General features: G+C 41.4%; 1 protein-coding gene across 6 annotated transcripts in view; it reads right to left on the minus strand.

Annotated features, from left to right (window-relative positions):
* LOC146549248 (ras/Rap GTPase-activating protein SynGAP-like) overlaps nt 1–24,061 on the minus strand; it is a 57,646-nt gene that overhangs the window by 10,083 nt on the left and 23,502 nt on the right. For 3 of the 6 annotated variants that reach the window (XM_085263545.1, XM_085263544.1, XM_085263541.1), the window contains 13 exons: nt 23,682–23,780; nt 23,302–23,562; nt 22,870–23,205; nt 19,376–19,520; nt 18,425–18,569; nt 17,802–18,038; nt 14,331–14,532; nt 13,311–13,501; nt 11,044–11,257; nt 10,077–10,655; nt 6,187–6,705; nt 5,931–6,092; nt 2,604–2,815 (listed from right to left, as the gene is read on the minus strand). In XM_085263545.1, coding sequence (XP_085119671.1) covers nt 2,604–2,815; nt 5,931–6,092; nt 6,187–6,705; nt 10,077–10,655; nt 11,044–11,257; nt 13,311–13,501; nt 14,331–14,532; nt 17,802–18,038; nt 18,425–18,569; nt 19,376–19,520; nt 22,870–23,205; nt 23,302–23,562; nt 23,682–23,780 — 3,302 coding nt within the window. The remainder of the gene's footprint in view (nt 1–2,603; nt 2,816–5,930; nt 6,093–6,186; nt 6,706–10,076; nt 10,656–11,043; nt 11,258–13,310; nt 13,502–14,330; nt 14,533–17,801; nt 18,039–18,424; nt 18,570–19,375; nt 19,521–22,869; nt 23,206–23,301; nt 23,563–23,681; nt 23,781–24,061) is intronic. The other 3 variants (XM_085263546.1, XM_085263543.1, XM_085263542.1) reach the window with 3 other exon arrangements.

The raw sequence follows: 24,061 nt of genomic DNA on the forward strand, positions 1-24,061 counted from the left end.
AGAGAGGGCAGAGCATTTATTGACCAGAGTGGTTAACTCGATTTTAGCACATGAGATGTCTAAGGAATGTAGAAGACATGCACTAGAACCAGTTTTAAAGAACAAGGGCGATGAGAAGAGATGTAATAACTACAGGGGGTGGAATAAAGCTCATGAGCCATACCATGAAGATATGGGAAAGAGTTGTTGAAGCTAGGCTGAGAGGAGGCTTGGAGTTGGTGGCACTAACTATAAGACAAGTGGTGGAGGTGGAACAGCTGAAGATAAGATTTTCATTGGAAAGGACCAGAATGGACAAGATTGGAAATGACTACTTCAGAAGGATAGCTCGGGTTGAGCTTTCCAAAGAGGCAAGACTGACATGGTTGGACATGTGCAGAGGGAGGATTGTAGATCCATCGGATAAGAGACGCTGACTATGGAGATGCCAGGCAGGAGGAAAAGAGGAAGACCACAGAGGAAGTTCATGGATGTAGCTGAGGAGGACATGCAGAGTGCTGGGATGAGATGGAGGCAGATGATCCACTGTGGCTAATCCTAATGGGAGCAGCTAAAAGAAGAATACTTGTGATTATACCATACTGTGCATAAGGCTTGAGTGAACCCTCATTTCTTTATCTTTCGCTTTGAAGGAGGCCGACTTTCTTGATTTTTTAAAAAGTGATCTTTATTCAAGCATAACTGAAACATAGAAACTCAAGGGATGAATGAGTGTTGTGTCTACACATCATAGACAACTTATCAAAGAACCAATTTGAAATGGTTTCTTCAGGAACGTTGTTACTAGCAGTGTGTTCTCATTTTTTTCTGTTGAATTTATGAAAAATGCCAAAGATTGCACCGTTTGAGAGGCATAGAATATTATCGTTGAACCACAATGGTGATTCCTAAAAGAGCTTTGAGGAAAATCTCTCCTTGATATCTCCTTGACAAAAAAAAAAGAGACGTCAGGCCTAAAAAACATCTACAGCAGATGAACAGTATCTGAAAGTCTCATCCTTAAGACATACGGAAAAAAAAATCCAGCAAAAAACTGACACAGGAAGTGAGAGATGCATCTGGACCTTTGGTCAGTCTATTGTTTGTTCACTCAAGCCTCATCATAAATAATCTGAATAGAAGAGTGGCTGTCAAGAAGCCATTCTTAAGGAAGGTAAGCAGGAAGAAAAGGCTGAGGTATGGCAACAGGTCTTAAGGAGTGATGAATGTAAATTTCAAATTTGAGATAAATGTTTACAGTCATCTATAAATATTCAGAATTTAAGATAGCGTTATTAGAGATCGCATGAAAACTGAGATAGGTAATATTAGTTTTGAGGTGCCATGCAATACTATCTGGACATCATAACAGCAACAGCTTCATTTATTAGCATGACAATGATCCCAAACACACTGCCAATGCAGTAAAAGCCTACCTGGATAGAAAAATACACAGTGGAATGCTATCAGTCATGGATGGGCCTCCCCAGAGCCTGGACCTTAACATTATAAAGCAGTGTGGGATCATGTTGACAGAAAACAGAACAAAAAAAGCAGCCAACATCCAAAGAAGAGCTCTGAATGTCCTTCAAGAAGACTGTAGAACTATTCATGAAGACTACTTAAAGAAATGACATGAAAGCTGCATCAAGGGGTTCAGGCTGTGTTGAAGAATAAAGGGGCGGGGGGGTTAAAATTATATTAACTCTGTTAATTGCTACATCTATTTACCATTTTTCCAGGCAAAATATAAAGAAATGAGCAGCGCCTCAAAACATTTGCACAGTGCAGTATCCACTGTATGTGCTGTGTAACATGCGTAAAAATAGGTGGATGAATACACAAAAGGTGACGATCAGTTGATTTTACACAAAAATTCCACAGAGTCAAAGCAGGGGGCATTTAGCTTGGCGTAAAGAGTTTTCAAAAGTAAGTGAGTAAGTAAGAAATACATAGTGAAATCCTCTGAATCCTATAAAAAAAAAAAAAACAACAGAAATCTAAAAACTAATGCTAACGCTACGGTTAAGCTAATGCTAACTGTCTCCAATCTTCTCTCTAAACTCTCTGCAAGAAAGAAAGAGAACGTTTCCCAAAATGCTGAACAATGATACATGTGGCATGACGCAAGCTGCATTTCAGTACTTAATATTTAGTCATAGTTTGTGAAGGTCTTTGAGTTTAGTTTCGAATGGCATTTAATGCTGCTTCCTCCACTCAGCCGAGCGGTGTTATTCTGAGCTTCAGAACAGCTAGAGGCAATTTCTGGAAACCTAGAGAAGCTGGTGACCATCTTTTAACCACCTTTTAGAGCTTCAGTCTACAGCTCGCAGTGCTTTTAAACAAAATGGACTGCTAATGACAGAAGTCTTTATCTGACCAGGTCCCATGAGTGTTGAGTGTAACCCATGCTAAAAGCACCATTTCTGTTTCATCGCACTCCACTTTACAGTTAGATATTTTATTGTGATGTTGGGCATTATTTTGAAACTTAGTGTTGACTTAAAGTTTTGGTGTGCGAGCCAACTAAAAAAAATGTATATCAGTGTGATAAATCTCATTAGCACGATGAACTGGCACAGCCTCACGTCTACCAGCCTGAGCTTGAACGCCACACTAATCACCTGTTGATGATGCCTTTGATTTGAGAGTCCTTCTCCATTTGCTGCTGCTTCAGGCGGCGCTCGCTGTCTTCCAGGCGGTTCTGATACTGCTGCAGGATCTTGTTGGTCTGTTGTTCCTGCGACAGAAGTCGCTGCTCGTATTCTTCAAGTTTGCGATGAGACATCTTCAGTCGCTCCTTTAACGAGTGAATTTCTTCTTCGTATTCTCTAACCTGAAAGAATGAATGAAATAATTGCACTTCACTCATGTCATTATTGGTATTCCGAAAAAAAAAAAATCCTGAATGATGAGTGATTTTATCCATGGAGACGACACTTTGTTGTTCAGTTCTCTTTTATGCTGAGCAACAAGTGGGATAAATGTGAAGTGGAGTAGTGTTGGGCTTTAATGTGCACCAGTTTCAATCTCTTAAGCACTGCATTGTTTCTAAAATAGGCGCAAGTGTGGGAGTTATTCATTATACAAAATGCTTTCTGCCAATACCCCTGCATAATTGTGTTAAAGCTCCAATCTGGAGGCAAGAGAAGCATGCATATGTATAAAAATCAACTGCACTCTTTTTATATTTAGCCAATCTTCCATTTGAGGTCATCTCCTTGTGCACCTCTGGGCTGCTTCCAGCGTGGCTGCTATTTTTACAAGTCCTGTTCTGACCATTTGTGCATATGTGTGATTTCACAAGGGAACTCAAACTTGTGCACAGAGCAAATATCAAATTCTGCATCAGTCTGATTCAACTGATCCACACAGAAATGAAAGATCCTCACACACCAGTTTGTCTTTTTGTTGATTTTTACTGTGTTGCGGATGCTGTCCAAGATAAAGACAATGTTGGATAACACCTCCCACCCACTCCATGACATGTTGGTCAGTCACAGGAGCTCGTTCAGTGAGAGACTGAGATTACCGAAAAGCACCACTGAACGACACAGGAAATCATTCCTGCCTGTGGCCATCTCCCTGTACAACGCATCCACTTAACACACTGTTTGCTGCTACAACTACACATGTTTCTTTTCCAAATATTTATTTATAAGTGACTTATGTATGTATGTATGTATATATATGTATATATTGTACTATTCTTAGTTAGCGTATTGTCTGTCTTGTCTTAATGTTGGTTTAAAATGGAGCACTGTAACAAAAAATAATTTCCCCCAGGGATCAATAAAGTATTCTGATTCTGATTCTGATTGTACAATTTGTACCCTCAGGGCCAATCTGTCAACGCAGTATCCTAAACATTATGAGGCATCTGAGGGAGAACATTTGGTTGACGACCTCAGCTGTGACAGATGCCAGCATACGACAGTCCTCCCGCATTCATTGACTTTAAAAAAAAAAGAATTTGCATTTTTTGTGTTTGTTTTATTTTTTAAACACAGCAACACAATATTCAGTCATCACCATGCTTTATAATAATAATAATAATAATGATAATAATAATAATGGATTGGATTTATATAGCGCTTTTCAAGGCACCCAAAGCGCTTTACAATGCCACTATTCATTCACTCTCTTATTCACACACTGGTGGAGGCAAGCTACGGTTGTAGCCACAGCTGCCCTGGGGCAGACGAACAGAAGCGAGGCTGCCATATCGCGCCATCGGCCCCTCTGGCCAACACCAGTAGGCAGTAGGGTAAAGCGTCTTGCCCAAGGACACAACGACCAGGACAGAGAGCCCGGTGACCTTCCGGTTACAGATGCGCTTCCCAACCCCCTGAGCCACGGTCGCCCCAAAATTTCTTTATAAGAAATTTGAATCTGCACAGCTGCTTCTTCTAAATTAAACTTCAGTTAAAGGATCCTGATCAGACACAATGAAGGAGATCCAACACACATCGCAGATGCACAAGTGGTCAGAATGTGACAGCAGTGATCAAAGTGATTCATGGCTACACAAGGATGACACCTTTACAGCCCTATAAAAAACTAAGTACATCTTTAAACATTATTATTGTACATTATTGTACTTTATTGAGCCCCGTGGGGAAATTTCTCTCTGCATTTAACCCATTCACTCAGTGAAGCAGTGGGCAGCCATTGGGCGCCCGGGGAGCAGTGTGTAGGGACGGTACCTTGCTCAGGGGTACCTCAGGGTAGCTGTTAAGGGGAATCGAACCCCCGACCTTCCGATCATGGGGGAACCACTCTACCTACTGAGCTATCCCTGCTTCTATAGGAACTAAGAGGGTAAGCAGAGGGCAGGTGCTGCTAATCAAATGCACTTGATTAACTGATCTTCAACAACTGTGAGCTCTTCTAGAAAAGCAGAAATTCTGGCAGTTTGCTGGTCTGGGGCATTCAGGTATTAGTAAACACAATGCCACAATCTTCCTCCGAGTGGACGTCCCAGCTATTTCATCCCAAGGTCAAATGGCAAAATGCTCAGTGAAATGACAAAAAATCCGAGAGATACATCTCAGACTTTACAGGCCGCAGTTATCCTGTTAGATGTTAAAGTTTATGACAATAAAATTTGAAAACGACTGAACAAGTACGGTTTGTTTGGAAGGGTTGCCAGAAGAAAGCCTGTTTTCTCTAGAAAGAATAAACCAAAATACTTTCACAACAAAACCCTTTGGACAGACCAGACCAAAGTGCAGATGTCTGGCCATAATGACCAGCACCACGTTTTGCAGGAACCAAACACCAGCACAAAACACCTCATACCAGCTGTCAAGTGGTGGAAGGGTGATAATTTGTGCTGGTTTGCAGCCACAGAGCCTAAACACATTGCATTAACTGAGGCTACGTCCACACGTACACGGGTATTTTTGAAAACGGAGATTTTCCGTTTTCGTTTTAAAAAAATAATCCCGTCCACACGTAAACGCAGAAATGAAGGAAAACGCTGCTAGGAACATGCCAAAGCAACAGGTGGCGATATATTCCTAACCGTGTAGAAATGTTGGCCAATCAGAAGTCTAGAAGCCTCGGTGGGAAATAGTAAACAAGGATGGAGCATAGAAGCAGAACCGAGTGGTATGTGTGGAGGGACAGTAACTGTGTGTATATGTAAGCATTTAAAAACTGCAGAGAGTACAATTAACAGTAACAGTATTGTAGAAATTCATTTCACCAAAACAATAACGTGGCGCACAGTGTGACGTCAAAAAAGGCGCACACCTTTGATGCTGCGTTTTCTGTTTTTCTCATCCACACGTAAATGCAAAAACTGAGTTTTCAAAAATATCCACCCTGGCCGGAGTTTTTAAAAATCTCCGTTTTCAGTGGCCGAAAACGCCGTTTACGTGTGGACGAAAGGTGCAAACGTTATGTGTATTATTTGAAGAGGTGTAGGGGGGGAAAAAATTGCTAACCCTTTCCAGCCGTGACTCATCCATACTCTTTGAGTACTCTTTGAGTTGGCCCTCACGGTCCGGCCGCAGGCTCTCGATGTCAGCAGAGAGATGTGGCATGTTGGACACCCAGGCAACCGTCCGCTCATTCAGGGACGGGGTGTTCAAAGTGGACTGAGAACCCTGAAACAAGCACGTATTGGTCTAAGTAGTTAGATTCTGTCCCATGACATTTAACAGTGATTCTTGTGTATATTTTTGTTGTTTTGAAACTCACCTGCTTATTGACGACTGGCTTGAGCAGATGCTGCTGTGGCGGCTGCAGCTGTGACTGCTGAGGCTTCTTGGTGCTTTTTGTGGGCGTGTCCGTTGCCTCCTCTGCGCCTGCCGGCGGGACTTGGTTCTCTTTGGCGGAGCTCGTCTGGTACGGGAGCCCAGGAGCCGGACTGTCTGTCACCGACAGCTGCCCGTCCTGCTGCGTTTGCACCGTCGGCTGCTGCGTCTGCTGCTGCTGCTGTTGTGGCTGCTGCTGAGCCTGCCGGGATTTTGGCTGACTGCCGCTCGAGTTTGTTTCAGAAGAGTTAAGGAGGAGGTTTCTGCTCTGAGGACGGACCTTTGGAGGCGTGGAAGTGGCCGGGGTGTTAATGGACCGCTGGGACTTGAGGTGCTGGGCGGCGATGGATGTCTGGCGGACAGGATGGACTGTGGTGGGAGGCGTGGCCAAAGATGCAGGCGTGCCTGTGCCTGTGGGTGTCTGAGATGTGACGCCCATCAGGTGCTGCTGCTGAAGAGACTCCTAAGAGAAGAGGAGAATTAAAGGCAAATAATTAATAATACTCACTCAACCTTTCTGACTTATTGAACAGAGGTGCATGTGAAAACACAAAAGCAGCTGATTGGACATCAGCCTGTCTTTAACCTTTACTTTGCTCTGTATTTAATGGCTACTACCTCAGTGCCACACATATTAATTGAAACCCAGGGTTTCTGGGTTCGGCCTTCAGGTGAGTATATAACCACCAAAAGCTGATGTTTCGTTCTGACACTGGAGACATAAACACACCCGCCCCAGTTAACCCGAGAGGTGTGGATGGTCATGAATAGCCATTTAGTGCTAAAACATCAGACGTATGCATATGAATAAACAGATAGATGGAAAGGTAATGAATTCATAAAGCACTCTCCTGATTACACCATCTGCATTAATACGCAGGAGGCTTGTGATGTTTGTTCCATTAAAGCCCACGCATCAGGACAGAAATAGCTCAACTACATGACACCGTCATTAAACGCTATCATTTTACACAGATGTCATAGTAAACTTGTCACTGTGATGGATCAACAGCCCCAAAAAGCCAAAAAGTTCACTACAAGCCGTTTCATTTACATTTTTTGTAAAATGCGAGAATCTCTAAACTCTATTAAACAAATGGCAGTTTAACTTAATTGCTTTAACTCAAGTTTTCAATCTTACGACACAGACTGATTAATAACTACCCGCGTAGTATCTGCATTTCAACACTTTTTCCTGCCCTATTGACCGACCGCGAGTATCCAGCTCCGTCGAAATGAGGACACAGTGTGTGATGGATGTCAAGCGCTCTATAAAGTTCAGCAGAGCAGGCGAGTGAATGATACTTCAGTGCGTTGTCTGTAGCCTGTCAAGTACCCTTAGGTTTCTGTCGCATTTGCATATCATGCAGCTCAGGAAAGGGCCATTTAAAAAAACAAAACAAAAAAACATTTGAGCTTTATATGCAATCTGACAACCAGTCTCAACACAGCGAAAACAAAAGTGCAAGGAGGACCTAATGGACTCCAACTGCTAATCTGAATTCAGTGACTCAGTCGAGGTGTTAAACTCACACTAAGAATAAATGGCAAGTATGTTAGGCAATTTGGCTGGGAATTACAAAAAAAACAACCAAAACAATACAGATCTTTTTTAACAGAGCTTGGCTGTGGCCGTCCTCATCACAACATGCAAAAGACGCAGTAGTGATATTTTAAATCATATATTTAGGGAATAAAAAAATAAAAAAAAAAAACAACTTGTGCAACTGTTCTGAATCACCTCCTGTTGCTCTATATTTGCTAGGAAAGTGGGAAATTGGCGAAGCATTTATTCAAACATGGAAATACATGGAAATGCAATATATGAGGTAAAAACTGCTATATAATTCTAATGAGCTTAAAAGTCAGTGTTCGGTATGACCATGGTTATTCTTCAATGCAGCCTTAACTAACTGACAAAGCTTTATTATAATTTCTTTAAGTAATCGGCATGAATAGTTCTCCAGGTTTCTTGATGGACATTCACGGCTCTTTTTGGATATCTGCTGCCTTTTATTCTGTTTTATGCCAAGATCCATGACTGACAGTGTGCCATTGTGAGTTTTTCTATCCAGGTATGCTTTTACTGCATTGGCAGTGCATTTGGGATCATGCTGAAAAATAAGGCTGGTTCCCAGATAACATTGCATGTCTATCAATTTTAACCAAATCTGCAACACCAGTGGCAGAAATGTAGCCTCAAACCATGACAGAGCCTCCACCATGTTTTACAGATGACTGTAGACCCTCATGGTTGTCACTCCCCTGAGCTCGTCCATATATAATGACGATAACTTGAACCAAAAAATTACAAATTTTTTACTCAATCGGACCTGTTGTCATTGATTTTCAGTCCAGTTGTGTAATCTGGCATACCGAAGTCTTTTTTCCATGTTTCCTTTCTTTAATAATGGCTTCTTCACAGTCACCCTTCCACTGAAACTATTTCTGATGAACAGTAGTTAAACTGAAGGCCCAGATACTTCCTTCAGGTCCTGTGTTAGCTCTCTGCTGGATATTTTCCCCGTTTCTTCAGATACTGTTCATTTTTTGCAAATAATTTTTTAGGCCTACCGCTTCTTTTTCTGTTGTCCTCTTGTTCAGTTTCCTCAGATTTTTTTTAAGGACGCACTGCACACCAAGCTAAGATATGCCAAGGTTACAGCTAATCAGTCTTTGGGAATCACCTTGTTGTTGCAAAAATATTTTGCTTTTGGGCCTGACAAATTGCGTTATCTTTGGCATTTTTCACTGATTTAAATACAGGGAACAAATGATGTGTCTATAAAAACAAAGTAACAAAATGGCAAAATATAACATTTAAATTATTTTTTTGCTAAGTTATATGTTGTGTGTAGAAAACACTGGTTTATCCCTTGAGTAAGGTGCCTTTTTATGCCTTAATGATTCATAGTTTAGAGTTAAGTGAATCACAAAAACCAAACAAAACACTCCTCCGGTTTCTTTTTCACTCATTTTCAGTTCAGTCCTTGTACCTGACCATTTTCAAAGTCCAAAGAAAGCCTGATGAAGTACCGTTCAAGACCATTTTTGAGAAAAAGTGAAAAAAAAATGAAAGTCTGGCTCCTTGGAAGCAAAAATATAAAGAAACAAAGTGTTACTCCAGACATTTGCACATTGCTGTATTACAACACAAAATGATACCTGTTTTAACAAAAATAGCCAGCATAAATGCATTGTTTATATAACTTTTATAATATAATTTTTTTAATTAATATATTCTTTTAAGAAACAAAGGGGTGCAGTACTATTTAATGCTTTAAATCTACTCTGACATCTCCAAGGAGAGCAGACGCAAAACATGCATGTAAAACAATGAAAACACTGATGACAACAGATAAAGATGGCATGAAAGGAGGAGGTTGCAAAGTGGCTTGCAGATACAACTGTTGTCAGGCTAAAGCAGCTTAAATAGTAAGTCCTCTAAGAGATTTGCTTCATATGAGATCAGAAAAATCAAAAAGCATCAGATGAGCCACCATATAATTTTTGAAAACTCAAAAAAATCCTCATATTTAAAAATTTTCCAGTCTAATTTTTTTGATGTATAGAAATGGCTGCAAATTCCTAAACAGTTAATGACATACATTTGTTAAATCCCTTGAATTAAAGCCCAAACTCTGGACTTAAATCACGTATTATGGATTGTTTAATTTAAAATCCACTGTAGCTGTCTTCAGAAGCAAACTGCAAAAATGTAGTCACTGTCCCTATACATATGAGCCTAACTGTATATGTTTTGCTGTTATTTATGAAACCCAAAGAAACATCAAACTTTCTTATTCTATGTGTCAGGAAAAATTAGACTCCTACCTGAACCTGCAGCGACAGCTGGTGCCAGGCATAGTCATTGCTCTGATTCTGCCGGGTGAAATCATCACTGTAGCTGTGTGAGTGGACGATGCTCGGCTGTACCAGACTGCTCTGTGACCGCAGGGCGGACAAGTCCTCGCTGCGAGAGAAAGCACTGTTGCCAAAGGCCGGTGGGTAGTCGTGATGGCCATTCTCAGGCTCAGGGGCGAGGAGAAGAGGAGGGGGAGGCTGGGCCGACTGAGCCGGGGAGTTCTGGGCGGCCAGATGGAATAGTGGGTTCTGGAAAGACAGGGGGAAGTGCATAGCTGCTGCTGCCTGCTGCTGTTGCTGAGAGATGGATTCGGTCGGGCCCCCTACATGACCCATCTGGCTTATTCTCAGACCAGAGCCCGCTGAACCACTCGGCAAATGCCCGCCCATACGAAGAGGACCGCCGAGGTTCCCAAAGCTGTGGCCGAGACCTGCGATGGAGGCCTGAGAGGAGGTGAGCATGTCTCCCACAGAGTTCAGGTTGGAAATGCTGTTCATACGAGAGTCCTGAAGGTCCATCATAGACACACTTTTGTTTACACTGTGGACCTGAGAGACAGAAGAAAACAATACAGCACCAAAGAGAAGCATAGATACTAATAAATAGCTTTTTTTGGCTCATGGCAAAGAAAATATATGCCTATATGTTGTTTTTAGGATGACCATCTGTCAAGATGGGAAAAACAGCTCTGGGACCAATCTGAAGCTCATAGATATGGTTACTAATGTGGACTGTCCCTTTTAAATAACGAACAACCAACCAATTTGTTGTCCGACATGGGACGCCACTGACTGTTAACAGGGTCTGAATTTCTCAGACTCTAATAGAGTCATTAGTGGTTTGTTGTTTATCCTGGGTGGTATGAACAAGTGTGGCAGTCTGGCATCCATGAAAAAAAAGATTTTTGAAATTTATCACACATGCAAGGTGACTGACCCACAGTACCTTCGGATCAGGTTCTGTGATGTCCGAGCTGCTCGTGCAGTACGCAGGGCTTGATCGAGCCAGGGGTGGGCGGGTCACATAGAACACTTCCCTCGACGAACGAAGGTCGCGTTCAGCGTGCCGCCTCATGTTCAGGTTAGACGTGAGGGATTCTACAGCTGACACTCCAGTAGTGGGGGACGGCAGGCGAGAGATGTCTATTGAACTAAAGAAAAAATAAACAGACACCTTACCAAAGAGCTCCATCAAGATATTTCTGCTCATTATCTTCGATTATCCCATTTGATTGTCATGTGGCTTTGGCTCAGGTGGTAGAGCAGTTCAGCAGTCCAGCAACTGCAGAGCTGGCAATTTCTTTTCCTTGATACAAAGGAGGTATTTTAATATTGTAACCCCTGTTTATTGCTTGTATTGATTTAAACTGATATATATATATATATATATATATATATATATATATAAAAATAAATCTGAATAATCAGATAAATAGCTTAAATTTTTTCCAAAGTGTAGCAGTCGAATTTGAAATCGCACATTTGAAACTAAATAAAAGTGCGTTTTTCAGTAGTGAGTGATCCAGCAGGGTAGAATGGGTGACACACAAAATGAACTCTATAACCATAATTTCCACACCCCATCTGAAGTACAAAAAAAATAAATAAATAAAAACTGTATACGTAGGGAGTATTTATGGGAAAAGTCTTAGTTTTCGATTTTGGCGGACTGATTTTATTTTCCTACTAGACACTAGAGGCCTTGTAGCAAGTCATGCATTACAACTATGAGAGTACAGTATACACTATAGAAAAAAAAACAATTATCTAATCCGACGAATGATTTCTGTCAGTGTGATACCTCTTGGAGTTAACGCCGGCAGGTGTGTCATTCCTGATGTTGACTTTCCAGGTGTTTCATCACTGTCCTCTTAAATTTGCAATGAGCAGATTTTAAATGAATTTTTACAGTTTTAGTTCTGGTCTCGTCCCTAACAAATAAAATGTTTGGTAAGGTGAATTTAATTGCAGTCATTGTGGAGGAATTTGGGCCCACTCTTTTGAAGTTTGCAGGCATTTCTTCATGCACGGCTCTTTTAAGGTCTCATCACAGCATTTCAGTCTGATTAAGGTCTGGACTCTCTTAGAGATTCACTGCTCTGCTTAGTGTTCATTGTTATGTTGCATGACCCAATTTCGTTTTCAAATCTAGAATATTTTGGTATACAGACGAGTTCATGGTTGATTCACTGACTGTAAGGTGCCCAGGACATGTGTCCACAGGACAAACCCAAATCATCACCACTCCACTGTCGTGCTTAACAGTTGGTATGAGGTTCTTTTTGCAGAGATGCTGTGTTTGGTTTTCTCCAAATGTGGGGCTGTGCATTACATTTAAACATCTCATTCTGGTCTCATCAGTCAAAAGGACATTTTCTTGTTCTTGCTCAATCTTTTTCTAATTGTACTGTCATGAATTTTAACATTTGACATGCTAACTGAGGCCTGTAGACACTAAGATGTAACTTTTTGTTTTGTTCTTTGTGCAGAGAAACTAAAAATAAGTTTCCAGCATTGCGTTTAACACACACCTGAATGCTCCAGACCAACAAACTTTCATAAAGCTGATCACACTTGCTGATAATCAGTCAATCAGGTACCTTTGATTAGCAGCAGCTGACTGCTTCTTACCCTCCTGTGTAAGCAGTAAGGGTGTACTTATTGTACAGTCATGTGCAAATGTTCTTTTCACATGACTGCACTTTGCGTTTAACAAACACAAAATATGCGCCACAAAATGTAATCACTGTTATTCACGTTAAAGGGCCATTTAGACAGGCAGTCATGGCACAACAGTCTCTTGACAATCTGACAGCGCTAGCATGAATGAAAGCACACAGGGAAAAAAGCTTAGGCAGGAGAGTCTGGGAACAGATGGTGCCCACATTTACTGATTGATAAAATACTTTAAAAGCCTGAAGAGGTGCATTAGCATTAGCATTAGAGGCTCTTAGAAATACACCCGTGTAGTCCTGAGCTAATAAAAACTCTCTTATTATGTATTCTTGGCCTTTTTATGTGTTGTCGCTAATTACACCCTTGTGAAACTGTCTTTATGTGGGTTGAGTGAGCATAATATATATTGTCTTGATAGAGTCACAGCGGGGACTGATCCTGCTGTGGCTTTGTTCCCTTTGGGTGTATGCAAATATATTTTCATGTCCAGAATCGCTGGCAAGAAAAAACACAAACACAAGAAGGTACCTGTTTAAGTCACGCATCATAAGACTTTGGAAATCAGAGGACATAAGACGATTGAAGGACGGGCGGGAGAAGAGTCTGTCCTTCGGTCGGTCCGGCTGGTGATTTGTCGGCATGTGAAGCTGCGGGTTCCTCAGAGCGACGCTGATGTCGTTCAGCAGTCGAGGCAGGGGTCCAAGTTTGAGTATAGCATCCTGCAGAACGGACAGGTTTTCAAAATCAAGAATAGACAAAAAGCTCAAATGGTTGCAAACAGCAGTTCCCACACTCTTTTTTATTTTCCCGCTGCAGGCTATTTTATTGACCATGTTTTAGCAGCACTGCCAACTGGGAGAAAGATCCAACCGGAAAAAAGACGAGATAAAAAGGTAAAAGGAATTATCTTGTGTATTGATGAGCTAGGTTTTAATTCATTATACTGCTGGTGAAGGCTTGACAGGGAGTGATTTTAAAAAAGGGCGCAGAGACAGGAAATTGCCATACAAATATCTTAAAGCTATAATAAATATTTATTAGAGATTCAATGAAACTGACTCATATTCTACTTTATTAAACATGCAGCCAGTCCACACATCACATCAGTCTTTTGGGGGTTTTTAATCGTGTGTTCCAGCTTTCATTTATAACTTGCATCCTTTCACTCAGGGGTCTTATTGACAGCTCCATTCAGCTAGCTAACTATCAGGAAATTGAGCATTGCACAATTCCTGACATGTTTACGGATTCAGAGGGCCACCACAGGGCGAGAGGTGGACAGATGACAAGTCTTGTAGGGCTAACACACAAAGATAGACAACAATTCATGCTCATATTCACACATATGGCCAGTTCACTTAACCCGATGCATGTCTGTGGACTGTGAGAGGAAATTGGAGTTTAATTATAAAACCAATTATATCTCAGTTTTTAGAAAGCTGATTGCTCTCCTGTGTTTGTCAGAAAACTATGGTTCACTTTCCACTAACAACAACTTTCAAACAGACACCAAATGTTTATTTGAACTCATCGAGTTATTCCACCTACCTTGCTAAGCTGGCCCATGACTTCCCACAGTAAGCTGTGGAGCATGGATAACTCTCTTCCGAGGTCAATGTAGCCCTCGAACCCTCCTGCGTTTCCTCCAGTGTCCAAATTGGAAATCTCATAGAGAAACTGCTGCATGGAGCCCCACTCCATTTCCAGGAACTCATTCATGAAATACATGTATTCCTCCTTGGGTCCAAATCTGCACACACATCACAGGAAACATTTGTAGGACACGTGAAGACAAGAGATGAATTTGGAAACACGCTGCGCGCTCTGTTAGCGGATCTAAAGCGTAGGGTTTGAGCTGTTACAGTTTTATATGAAATACACTCAAAAGGCTCGTTGACTTTCTTGTTGTTCTGTAATTCTGATATTATGAGTGTGTTACAGCACGCTGCACCAAATAATGCGCAAATCACTTAACTCTAATGTTTAAATAAATGCAAATGTTGTATTTTATGTTTGCAACATGTGTCAAAAGAGCCAGGACAGGGGTATGTTTACCACTACATTGCATCACTTTTTTCTTATAACGGCACACTGTGAGCATTTGCTAACCATTTTCCTATTCTTGCTTGATGTAGGAATTCAGCTGCTCAGCAAGTCAGAGCACCTTTGTAGCATTTTTCATTTTGAAATGCATCAAATGTTCTCAGCGGGTGACGAGTCTGGACTGCAATCACCGGTTTTGCAACTGGATTCTTGTACTACAGAGCCATGCTGCTCTAATGCTCTAATACATGCTTAATGTGTTTTGTCATTGTCTTATTGTAAAAAAAATAAATTAATAATATTCAAACAAACAAAAACTAGACCTTCCCTAAAAAGATTATATCTGAATGGTAGCATGGGTTTGCTCCCAAAAGCTGCATGTAGCATTCAGGAAGCTTTTACAGAAGTGTACTATTTCACCCCCATACCATCACGGATGCTGGCTTTTTAACTTTATACCAAAACCAAGACTCTCTCTTTTGGCTTCTTTCATAGTTTCCAAAAAAAAGTTTTTAATCAGACCACATGACAGTTTTCTTCTTTGTCTCATTTATGTTTTCCCTTTAATTGGTGCAGTTAATGACGGATTAAGACACCTCAACATGTGTATCAATAAAGATGTGGTTTAACGACCATTGCAATTGGTTCCGAGTTTTTCCGAGCGTAGCTTCAGTAAGTAAACTGGAAGTTCTGGAAGTGGGCCGGAAACCCCTCCCTTCAGGAAAGAAAAAAAAGGGTTACCCTTAATAGGCAACCAAGCGGGAAAGAGCTAACATGTGTTTGTGGATGCATAGATGTTTAGAGCAGGGGTATCAAACATAAGGCCCGAGGGCCAGAATTGGCCCAGCACAGGCTGAAATCCAGCCCACTGGGCACTGATGGAAAATGTCAAGGAAAGCATAAATTTTGGACTTTTACATGTATTTTAATAGGTTTTACAGCTTTATCCACTGATAGAGACCATCCCAGGGTCTCAGAGTGATTTAGTAGAGGTAAAAAATTAAATGAGAGAAAAGTCCAAAAATTTAAATAAAACATTTCCCGGAGGTCTTTTGTTTTATTTTGTATTTTACAGTGTGTCCACTTTTTTTTCTTTTAAGTGATTTTTAAATTTTCTGTTTCATAATTATAGGGCAGTCTGGGGAATTAACTACTAAAGCTTTTTCTGTAATTTTTCATATTTATTTCTTACATTTTAAGCCCAAACAAGCATACCGATTTATTTTAATTTACTACAGCAGCATCTCGTTATCGTGTAGAAAAACTGAGATGTGCTGTTGAAATTGCAGTGCTTGTTCTTATATCAAGATATATCAGGGATTAAATCTGTAGTTAAACTTCATTACACTGACAGAAAGGGGAGTTTTACTGGTCTTGAATGAAAGTGTGCTGTATGTGGCGCACGATATAAAATGAATTTGACATCCCTGGTTGTTGAGTGTAGTGACAGAATCACAGTTTTTAATGTTGCATTAGTTGGTGACCTTAAACCTCACAGAAGGAGATTTCCCTTGTTTCTCTGAACCTTTTAAAACATTTTATACAGTAGACATATTAAATACCTAAATTCTTATTTTAACTCAACAAACACTACTGTTAAATGATTTTACTTTGTATCTTATTACAAAAGTGTTCTGATCCAGCTTTGTTTAAACCATGTTGCTGGCATCAAATTTTAATAAGTACAAGAACTGAAGATATTCTGCTTGATCGCCTGATTTTCAGTACGCTCGGTCCAGACTGGTCAGCCTTACGTATGTCGTATTACGAGCCTGCCTGTTTCATGGATGCACAACAAAGCACAGCAGGCAAATAGTCGCTCACACACCCACAGCCACACGCTATAAGCAGCCAGGTGTTGTTACAGTTTGGCTGTAGCCATTAGCACGTTCTTCACTCTGAGCGAGAAGTTCAGTAAGCAAGTAAACAGCGAGGGATCATCATAAAAATGTTCAAAACAACAAACATAATTACACACCTAATCAAACCCCCGGTGAACTTAGACATCTTAAAGACACTAATGAAGGCAAAGCAGCTAAAGCTAATGCTATCCAGAGCATTAGCTTTAGCTAAGGCAGCCACAAGCTAGCACTCTCGGTATGAGCGAAGGATCAAAGCAGTTTTGAAGAAAATTATGGAGGCAAGTGAGGAGGAGAAAAGGGTGGATTTTTATTGTTATATGAATATGTTGCACACACACTTTAAAAACTTATAACAGGAATCCTAGTGTGCACTTTAAGACACTCCAAATTAATGGCCTGCAATTTTCTGATCAAGTTCACCTGAAAATATTTGTACTGGATTAGTTCATAACTAAGGTCTCTTCAAAGATACTCTTTTATATAAAATGTGATTGGCTACTTTTGATGTTTTATTATATGTACGTGTGGAATTAAAAACTCAGAGTATGACTGGAAGAAATTACTTTCATTATCTCAGTGTCACCAAAGTGAGTCTCTTTTATCAGAGTGTTGTTTTGATTTTTTTTCTGTAACTTGTTTGACAAAAAAGTGCCCATCCAGAAGGTTAAGTTTAATCAGTTAATTGTTTCAGGTCTGTAACTGTTAGAAGGGATAATTAAGAATAAGCCTGAGTTTCATCTTAAAAGTTATTTTTGGTATAACAGGTGTGACCTTGAGAGCACATCCTAAACAGTTCTTTAAAGCCGTCAAATAAATTACCACTGTGTGCGATTTTGATGTCCTAATCACAGGGGCCTAGTTACACCAGGGGAATTCGTTATGATGTTCAAGACAATTCTTTGAGTGCAGAGTGGTGGCTCAGAGTTCAACGTCGGTGAGTAACAGCTTATAACCTGGCAGTCAAAACTGCAAATCTCTATTTGCGTGATGTCAGTCTGTGACACCCATCCCACCTAGCACAAGTGTCAGACGCCTGCAGATTTAAAACTGAACTGAATCAAATGAGTGTAACGTCACAGCTGGCGTAAGAGGGCAGGTGAATACAGACACTCACTTGCTGAAGCTGGCCAGGTTCTGCATCACCTTGGCTATGAGCGTGAGTGTGCGGGACGTGCGTTCAGCGGGATACTCCTGCATTAAGTTGAACAGGGAGGGTGACATGATGGCTGGGCACATGAAGCGAAGAAACAGAGAGGAGCTGATGAGGCTGTCAGCGAGATCCTCTCTTCCGCGCTCAGCACATCTGGCTCTCCATGAGGCAAAAACTTCTTTCAGCTCCCGGGGAAATATGCTGAAACAAGAACATGATTTTATTTCCCACTGTCAGGGAGAACAGCAAGACAAAATGCTATAGCTTATGCGAAACCCTTGGGAATTCAAGGTCAGGAGACTTAAAACATACAGAAAAGAGCAGTTTTCCTTGCTCAAAACAATGTATTTGTTCAGGGTTTATTTTAATAATTCAGTTTCTTTTCCTCAGTTTAAAAAATGTTTAATATCCTTTTTAACTGACTTCTACTTAATTCTGCAGCTTTCAAGGAAATTGAGAACATGACTCGTCTGGGCAAAATGTACGGCAGACTGAAAGTTTCAGTCCTCTGTTACTTTCAGGCACCAATTAATATGCAATGAGAACAGTTCTGCACATACAGAGCTTTCTGAGGGCACAAGACTGACCAGAGAGAGTTGATAATCTTGCAGAGTAGGAGCTCGCAGCACATTCGAAGGTTGGCTTGATGGTCAGCGAGGACTGATGGTGGGACACGCATGGGGTCCACCTCGCAGTTCTCCTCAGACTCATATAAGGCTCGAATAAAGTCACCTACAAAATGTAGATTACGTAGTCTTTACTTTTATAGGAAAAAAAAACTATATACAAAAAGAAGCCGCAATGACAACTGAACCTGCACACAACTGCACATACTGTACATTTGTTTCCTTTTCCCTAGAAAATGGCGCAACTAAAGTAAATAAATGTAAAACTGTGAATATAACACTGCTTTAATAATGGCTGAATCTTAAAAACATAAATATAAAATATGCATAGTTTTTACTTTACAGATTGTTTTATAAATGCAGAGGAGTATTTCAAGGATTAATAAAAGTGGTGCTGCACGCACACACAGAGATGCACAGCTTAAATTCTCACCATTCTTCATTTAAATAATGAAAAATAGGATGAAAGTGGAGATGTCTAAATGTGTTTGATTTTAGCTAGTTTTTATAAAAAGAAAATCAGCTAGTCTAACTAGACTTGCATTAGTTACACTTGTCTTACACCGGACACCCCATTCATTTGTATTTTGAGATGTAAGCTAACAAAAAAGACATTTGCATTTAATGTTGTGCCACAGAAATCCTATTAAAATATAATTTGTCTCTGCTGATGCGACAGACTATTTTTCATAGAGACTGCATTTCTGAAATTGAGCCACGACAAACGGGAGTAATTGTGCATGTCACAAAAACAAGCACAACAAACAATGGCACAATCGGTTACACTAAATGCCAGATGCTACTTATGCATGAACTTGGCCTATTTTAGTAAGAAGTAAAAAGGTATTTACTTAGAGCTTCAAGCACACACACCTTCATTCAGTCAGCAGGGCACTGATAAAGCAGCCTTACCTATAGCCTCCTTGAGGTATCTGTGACCTATCAGTTTGAGGTACTCTTCCACGGCCTTTGTAGCGAGTGTGTTTTCCCGAAAGATCAAGTGCTCTCGCTCCATGAATCGATCCACCTCACACATCGCCATGTCTGACAGGAACTCCTGAGAAGAGATTACACTTACAGTGCAGCTGAGTACACATACAGTTAAGTCTATAAGACACTTTTGTTTCGTAGTTTTGCCTCTGTACACCACCACAGCAGATCTGAAATCAAACAATCATACTGTGCATGCATTGAAAATTAAGCTTTAATTCAAGGAGTTTAACAAAAGTATTGCTTGTCAATTAATGATCTAATTACTTTTTAGGCTCTGAAAATGCCTCATATGCCAAGCAGGCATAACATTATGACCACCTGCCTAATATTGTGTTGGTCCCCATTTTACTGTCAAAACTGCCTTAACCCATTGAAGCATAGATTTCGCTAGACCCCTAAAGGTGTGCTGTGAAATCTGGCACCAAGATATTAGCAACAGATCCTTTCAGTCCTTTAGGTAGCGAGATGGGGCCTCCATGGATTGTCCTTATTTCTCCAGCACACACCCACAGATCTTGGATCTTTTGAGGCTAGGTGAACACCTCAAACCATTCCTGAACCATTGTTGCTTTGTGGCAGGGTGCACATCCTACTGAAAGAGCCATCAAGAAATACCATTTCCTTGAAAGAGTGTACATGGTCTGCAACAATGCTTAGGTAGGCGGTACATCCACGTGGATGGGACGACCCAAGGTTTTCCACCAGAACATTGCCTAAAGCAGGGGTCGGCAACCTGCGGCTCTTTAGTCCTTATACTGCGGCTCCGCGTGGTTTGGGAAAATAAATGACAAGTATTTAGCTGAAGTGTATTTTTTGTATTAGTTCTTTTTAAACTTGTAGTTCTAAATTGGAAGATTATTGTGATACTGAAATATAAAAAAAAAATTATATTTTATTATTTTTCGTCGCTCAAAATAAGCGTCACACTCGCGGAAGCCGGTGTACCCGCCGAAACGCTGTGCATTTACTGAGACTTTCAACCCCAGGTAGGCCAATTATGGATCTTTGGATCCACATTATGTCAGCAGCTCCACCGCGAACTATGTTAAAAACAAACACCGCTCACGCCTCACAGATGACAGCTTACAGTCCTGCGTAAAGATGAAAGTGACTTCACTGTGCGCAGAGGTTCAGGAGCAGAAGTCCCATTGTAAACATATCACGGCAGACCCGACGATGTTTCCATGAACATGCTTTTCAGCATCTCTTTATTGACCACTTTTCACACACGGTTGCTGTACGCATAAAGCCGGCTGTAGCTTTTCAGCTCACAGCCCAACAACACAACAGCAAAGAGAGCACAGACTTTAAGGCGGCGAGGCGTGATTGCGGGTGCCGCTCAGGTGCGTCCGACTCCCATGCAGCGGCACTGCAAACTAAGCCTCGCCACACACATTTACCATGTAAAATAAATATAAGTAAATAAATAAATATTTATGCAGAATTTTGCAAATATTTATTTTTCAATTTTTTAGTAGCAGAGTGCTTTACACCAATTATTTTTTTAATTGAGGTCAAGGCTCTGCTACGCTCCAAAAGCTCAAAGGCGATATAAGGGTGGCAGTACACAAGTTTTTCTTTGCTACATGGATCATTTTAGTTCAGCTGGGTGTCTTTCCTTTTTATTATATTTCTTTAAGAGTTCAAAATGTGTTCATTGCATAAATAAAATGTAATTTTCTCTTTAGCACTTCATAGATTTCATAAGCAACACTCTTTATTTGTTCACACAAAGCATAAAGGTAAAAAACAATATATACAGTATCTTCATTTTAGATGTCAAAAAGTATTTGCGGCTCCCAGTGTTTTGTTTTGCGTGGAAACCGGGCCCAAATGGCTCTTTGGTTGCTGACCCCTGGCCTAAAGCATCACATTGCTTCAGCTGGCCAGGTAAAAGACCACACGCACCTGGTCATACACATGAGGTGAAAGAACACATGACTCATCAGACCAGGGCACGCTCTTCCATTGCTCCGTGGTCGAGTTCTGATGCTAACATGCCCATTGTTGGCGTTTCAACAGTGGACAGGGGTCAGCATGGGTACCCTGACTGGTCTGTGGTTATACAGTGTATCCTAGAAATGTATTATCAGAACCAACATCAACATTAACATTACAAATAACTGACCCTTGGCTGCCCATGAACCTGCCGCTGGTTCATCACTGTTCTTTCTTGGCCCACTTCTGTAGATATTGACCACTGCAGACTAGGAACACCTCACAAGTGCTGCAGCTCTGGAAATGCTCTGACCCACTCATCTAGCCAAAACAGTTTGGCCACAGTTTGTCAAACTTGCTCAAATCCTTATGCTTGCTCATTTTTGGAGCTTCTAACACACGTAACAACTAAAGTAAATAAGCACAGTGTGCTTTGAGGTAGGAGCCAAAAAGGGTGTAGTTTGTGTGTGTGAGCACCCGTGTGTACACCTGTGAGCATGAGCGCGCTTGTATTTAAAAGGTTCCTTCATGTAATGATCTGCTAGAGGGTGTGGGGGGCCACAGCCCCGTCCTCCTGGGCATGAAGCACGCATGGAGGAGATCAAGACTCCAGACATCCAGAGGCCCCAAGAGCAAAGGAGACCAAGGGAGGGGCAACCGTGCCACTATCCTGGAAAGAGCTGAGGAGAGCCCCAGATGAGGGGTCGCTCAGCAACCGCGGAGCAGAAGCCAGGGGGGGTTGCAGTGACGTGCCCGTGAGCTCCGCCGGCAGCCAGCTGTGCCAGAGTGACCGAGCCCTAGGCCGAGAGGCCGAGGGCACCCCACCCCCGAAGGAGCCAGAGCGAGCCCCAGGCTCCAGGCCCCGACAAGCAGCCACCAGGAGTGAGCCGGTGGGTACCTGGACGCCCATCCCCGGACACAAAGAACCACCAATGCACCGATGTCTGAGGGCATCTGCAACTGGCAGGGGAAGTGGTGGGGGGAGATAGGCCTCCATACCTTGGAGGGCCTGAGATGTCCCCAGAGAGGTGGCGTCTGATACCCAACCTAACACATAGACACAAACCAACAGGCACACACAGATACAGACATCCATTCCCACCCTCATGCTCTCATATGCACTTACTCAGCACTCACCCAACGTGGAGACAGACATAAATAGACACTGTACACACAAACACACTGTAATATCTGTAATTCCTAAATTGTTCATTTAAATCTTTTTTTTTTATAAAATCCCTTGAATTAAAGCTCAAAGTCTGCAGTCTTGATTGTTGATTGATTTAAAATCCACTGAGCTGTTGTAAAGAGGAAAAAACACAATAAAATGTGCCACTGTCCAGAAACCTTTGGACCTAACCGTACTTCTGTAAAATTCTTGCAAATTAAAAAACACAAATCAAACAGAAAAGAGGGAGACAAGAAAATAAATTATTTAAGATACACCAACAAGCCATAATTTGACCTCTCTTTACCTTTGTCTTCCCCGTGCTTTGAAGGATGTGCACCAGTGCAAATGCCACCTCCTCTTTGCTCTTCACACTCAACAGAGGCTCCAGAACCCCACACAGTGTTCGGTAGTTGTTGGTAATGTACTCCGCAAACTCCTTGTACAGCTCCATCGGGAGGATGTTCATTGTCTGGTAGCGAGACTTGATGCGTAGTGAGGCGTTGATAACTTTGGTACTTCCAACACCGCCACTTTTGGCCAGAACACTGGACTGAATCACCGGGTACCACTGCTCAACGAACTGCCTGCCGGTGATGCTGGATATGGGGATGCTAACAAGGCCAATGTATGTGCTTTTTTCCTAGATTTTTAAGAAAAAACATGTTTATTTCACGTATTTATTGCAAATGTTTAGGCAAAAAGCATTAAAAATGACTTCACGAGACACTTCCGTTACCTTGCGTCTTTTTTTGTCCGTTTCCTTGTAGAGGTGCAAACGAAGGCTACGAATGGTAGGCAAATTGTTAAATTCAAAATGCTCGCCCCAGAAGACGGTGTCGGTGCGGGGCTTGCTGGTGGTGCGTGCATACAGCATGTCATCCAGACACAGCTCACAATAATAGCGTTTCTTAGCTGGAAGGTCTCGCGCTTCGATGATCCACAACTTGAGGACATTATCCACCCGTCTGCTGTTATCCTGGAAGTGAAACGAGGAGTTCTGTTACTGCATTATAACAGTCCTTACTTAAAACTGTCTCATAATGTTGCAATGTAGTCGATCCTTTTCAGTGAGAGTGTAATACTAGGATGAAATATAATCTGTTCTACTGAATCTACCTTGTTGGGCTTGATAGCTCGTTGCAGGTTTTCGATCCATTTGTCTCTTTCTGAAGCTGAACGGCAGGCAAAACATTTTGTCCCTGAACTAGTCGTTACCTGTGGATAAAACATATCACTTTTTTGCGTTCATGATCAAGAAAGATTCCTTAGAAAACTATAGTTAACAATGATTTTTATTTTTGATCATCTTTAGTGTTTTTCAATTAACTTAGTTCAGCTCATAGGACTTTTTGTTGGAATCTGTAACAGTATTTGTCATCGAGAAAGGGGCAAAAAACATTGTCAAGGCCACCAGTTGGGCACCCTCTTTCACTGGTGTTCCACTGACAGCGCCATGACACCACCAGAAAGCTCAACTGCAATACCTGGCACCCCAG

Source organism: Mchenga conophoros, linkage group LG22, assembly GCF_057382185.1.
Source record: "Mchenga conophoros isolate Kocher_MC1m ecotype Shallow Benthic linkage group LG22, M_conophoros_male_GT1.1, whole genome shotgun sequence".
NCBI lineage: Eukaryota > Metazoa > Chordata > Actinopteri > Cichliformes > Cichlidae > Mchenga > Mchenga conophoros.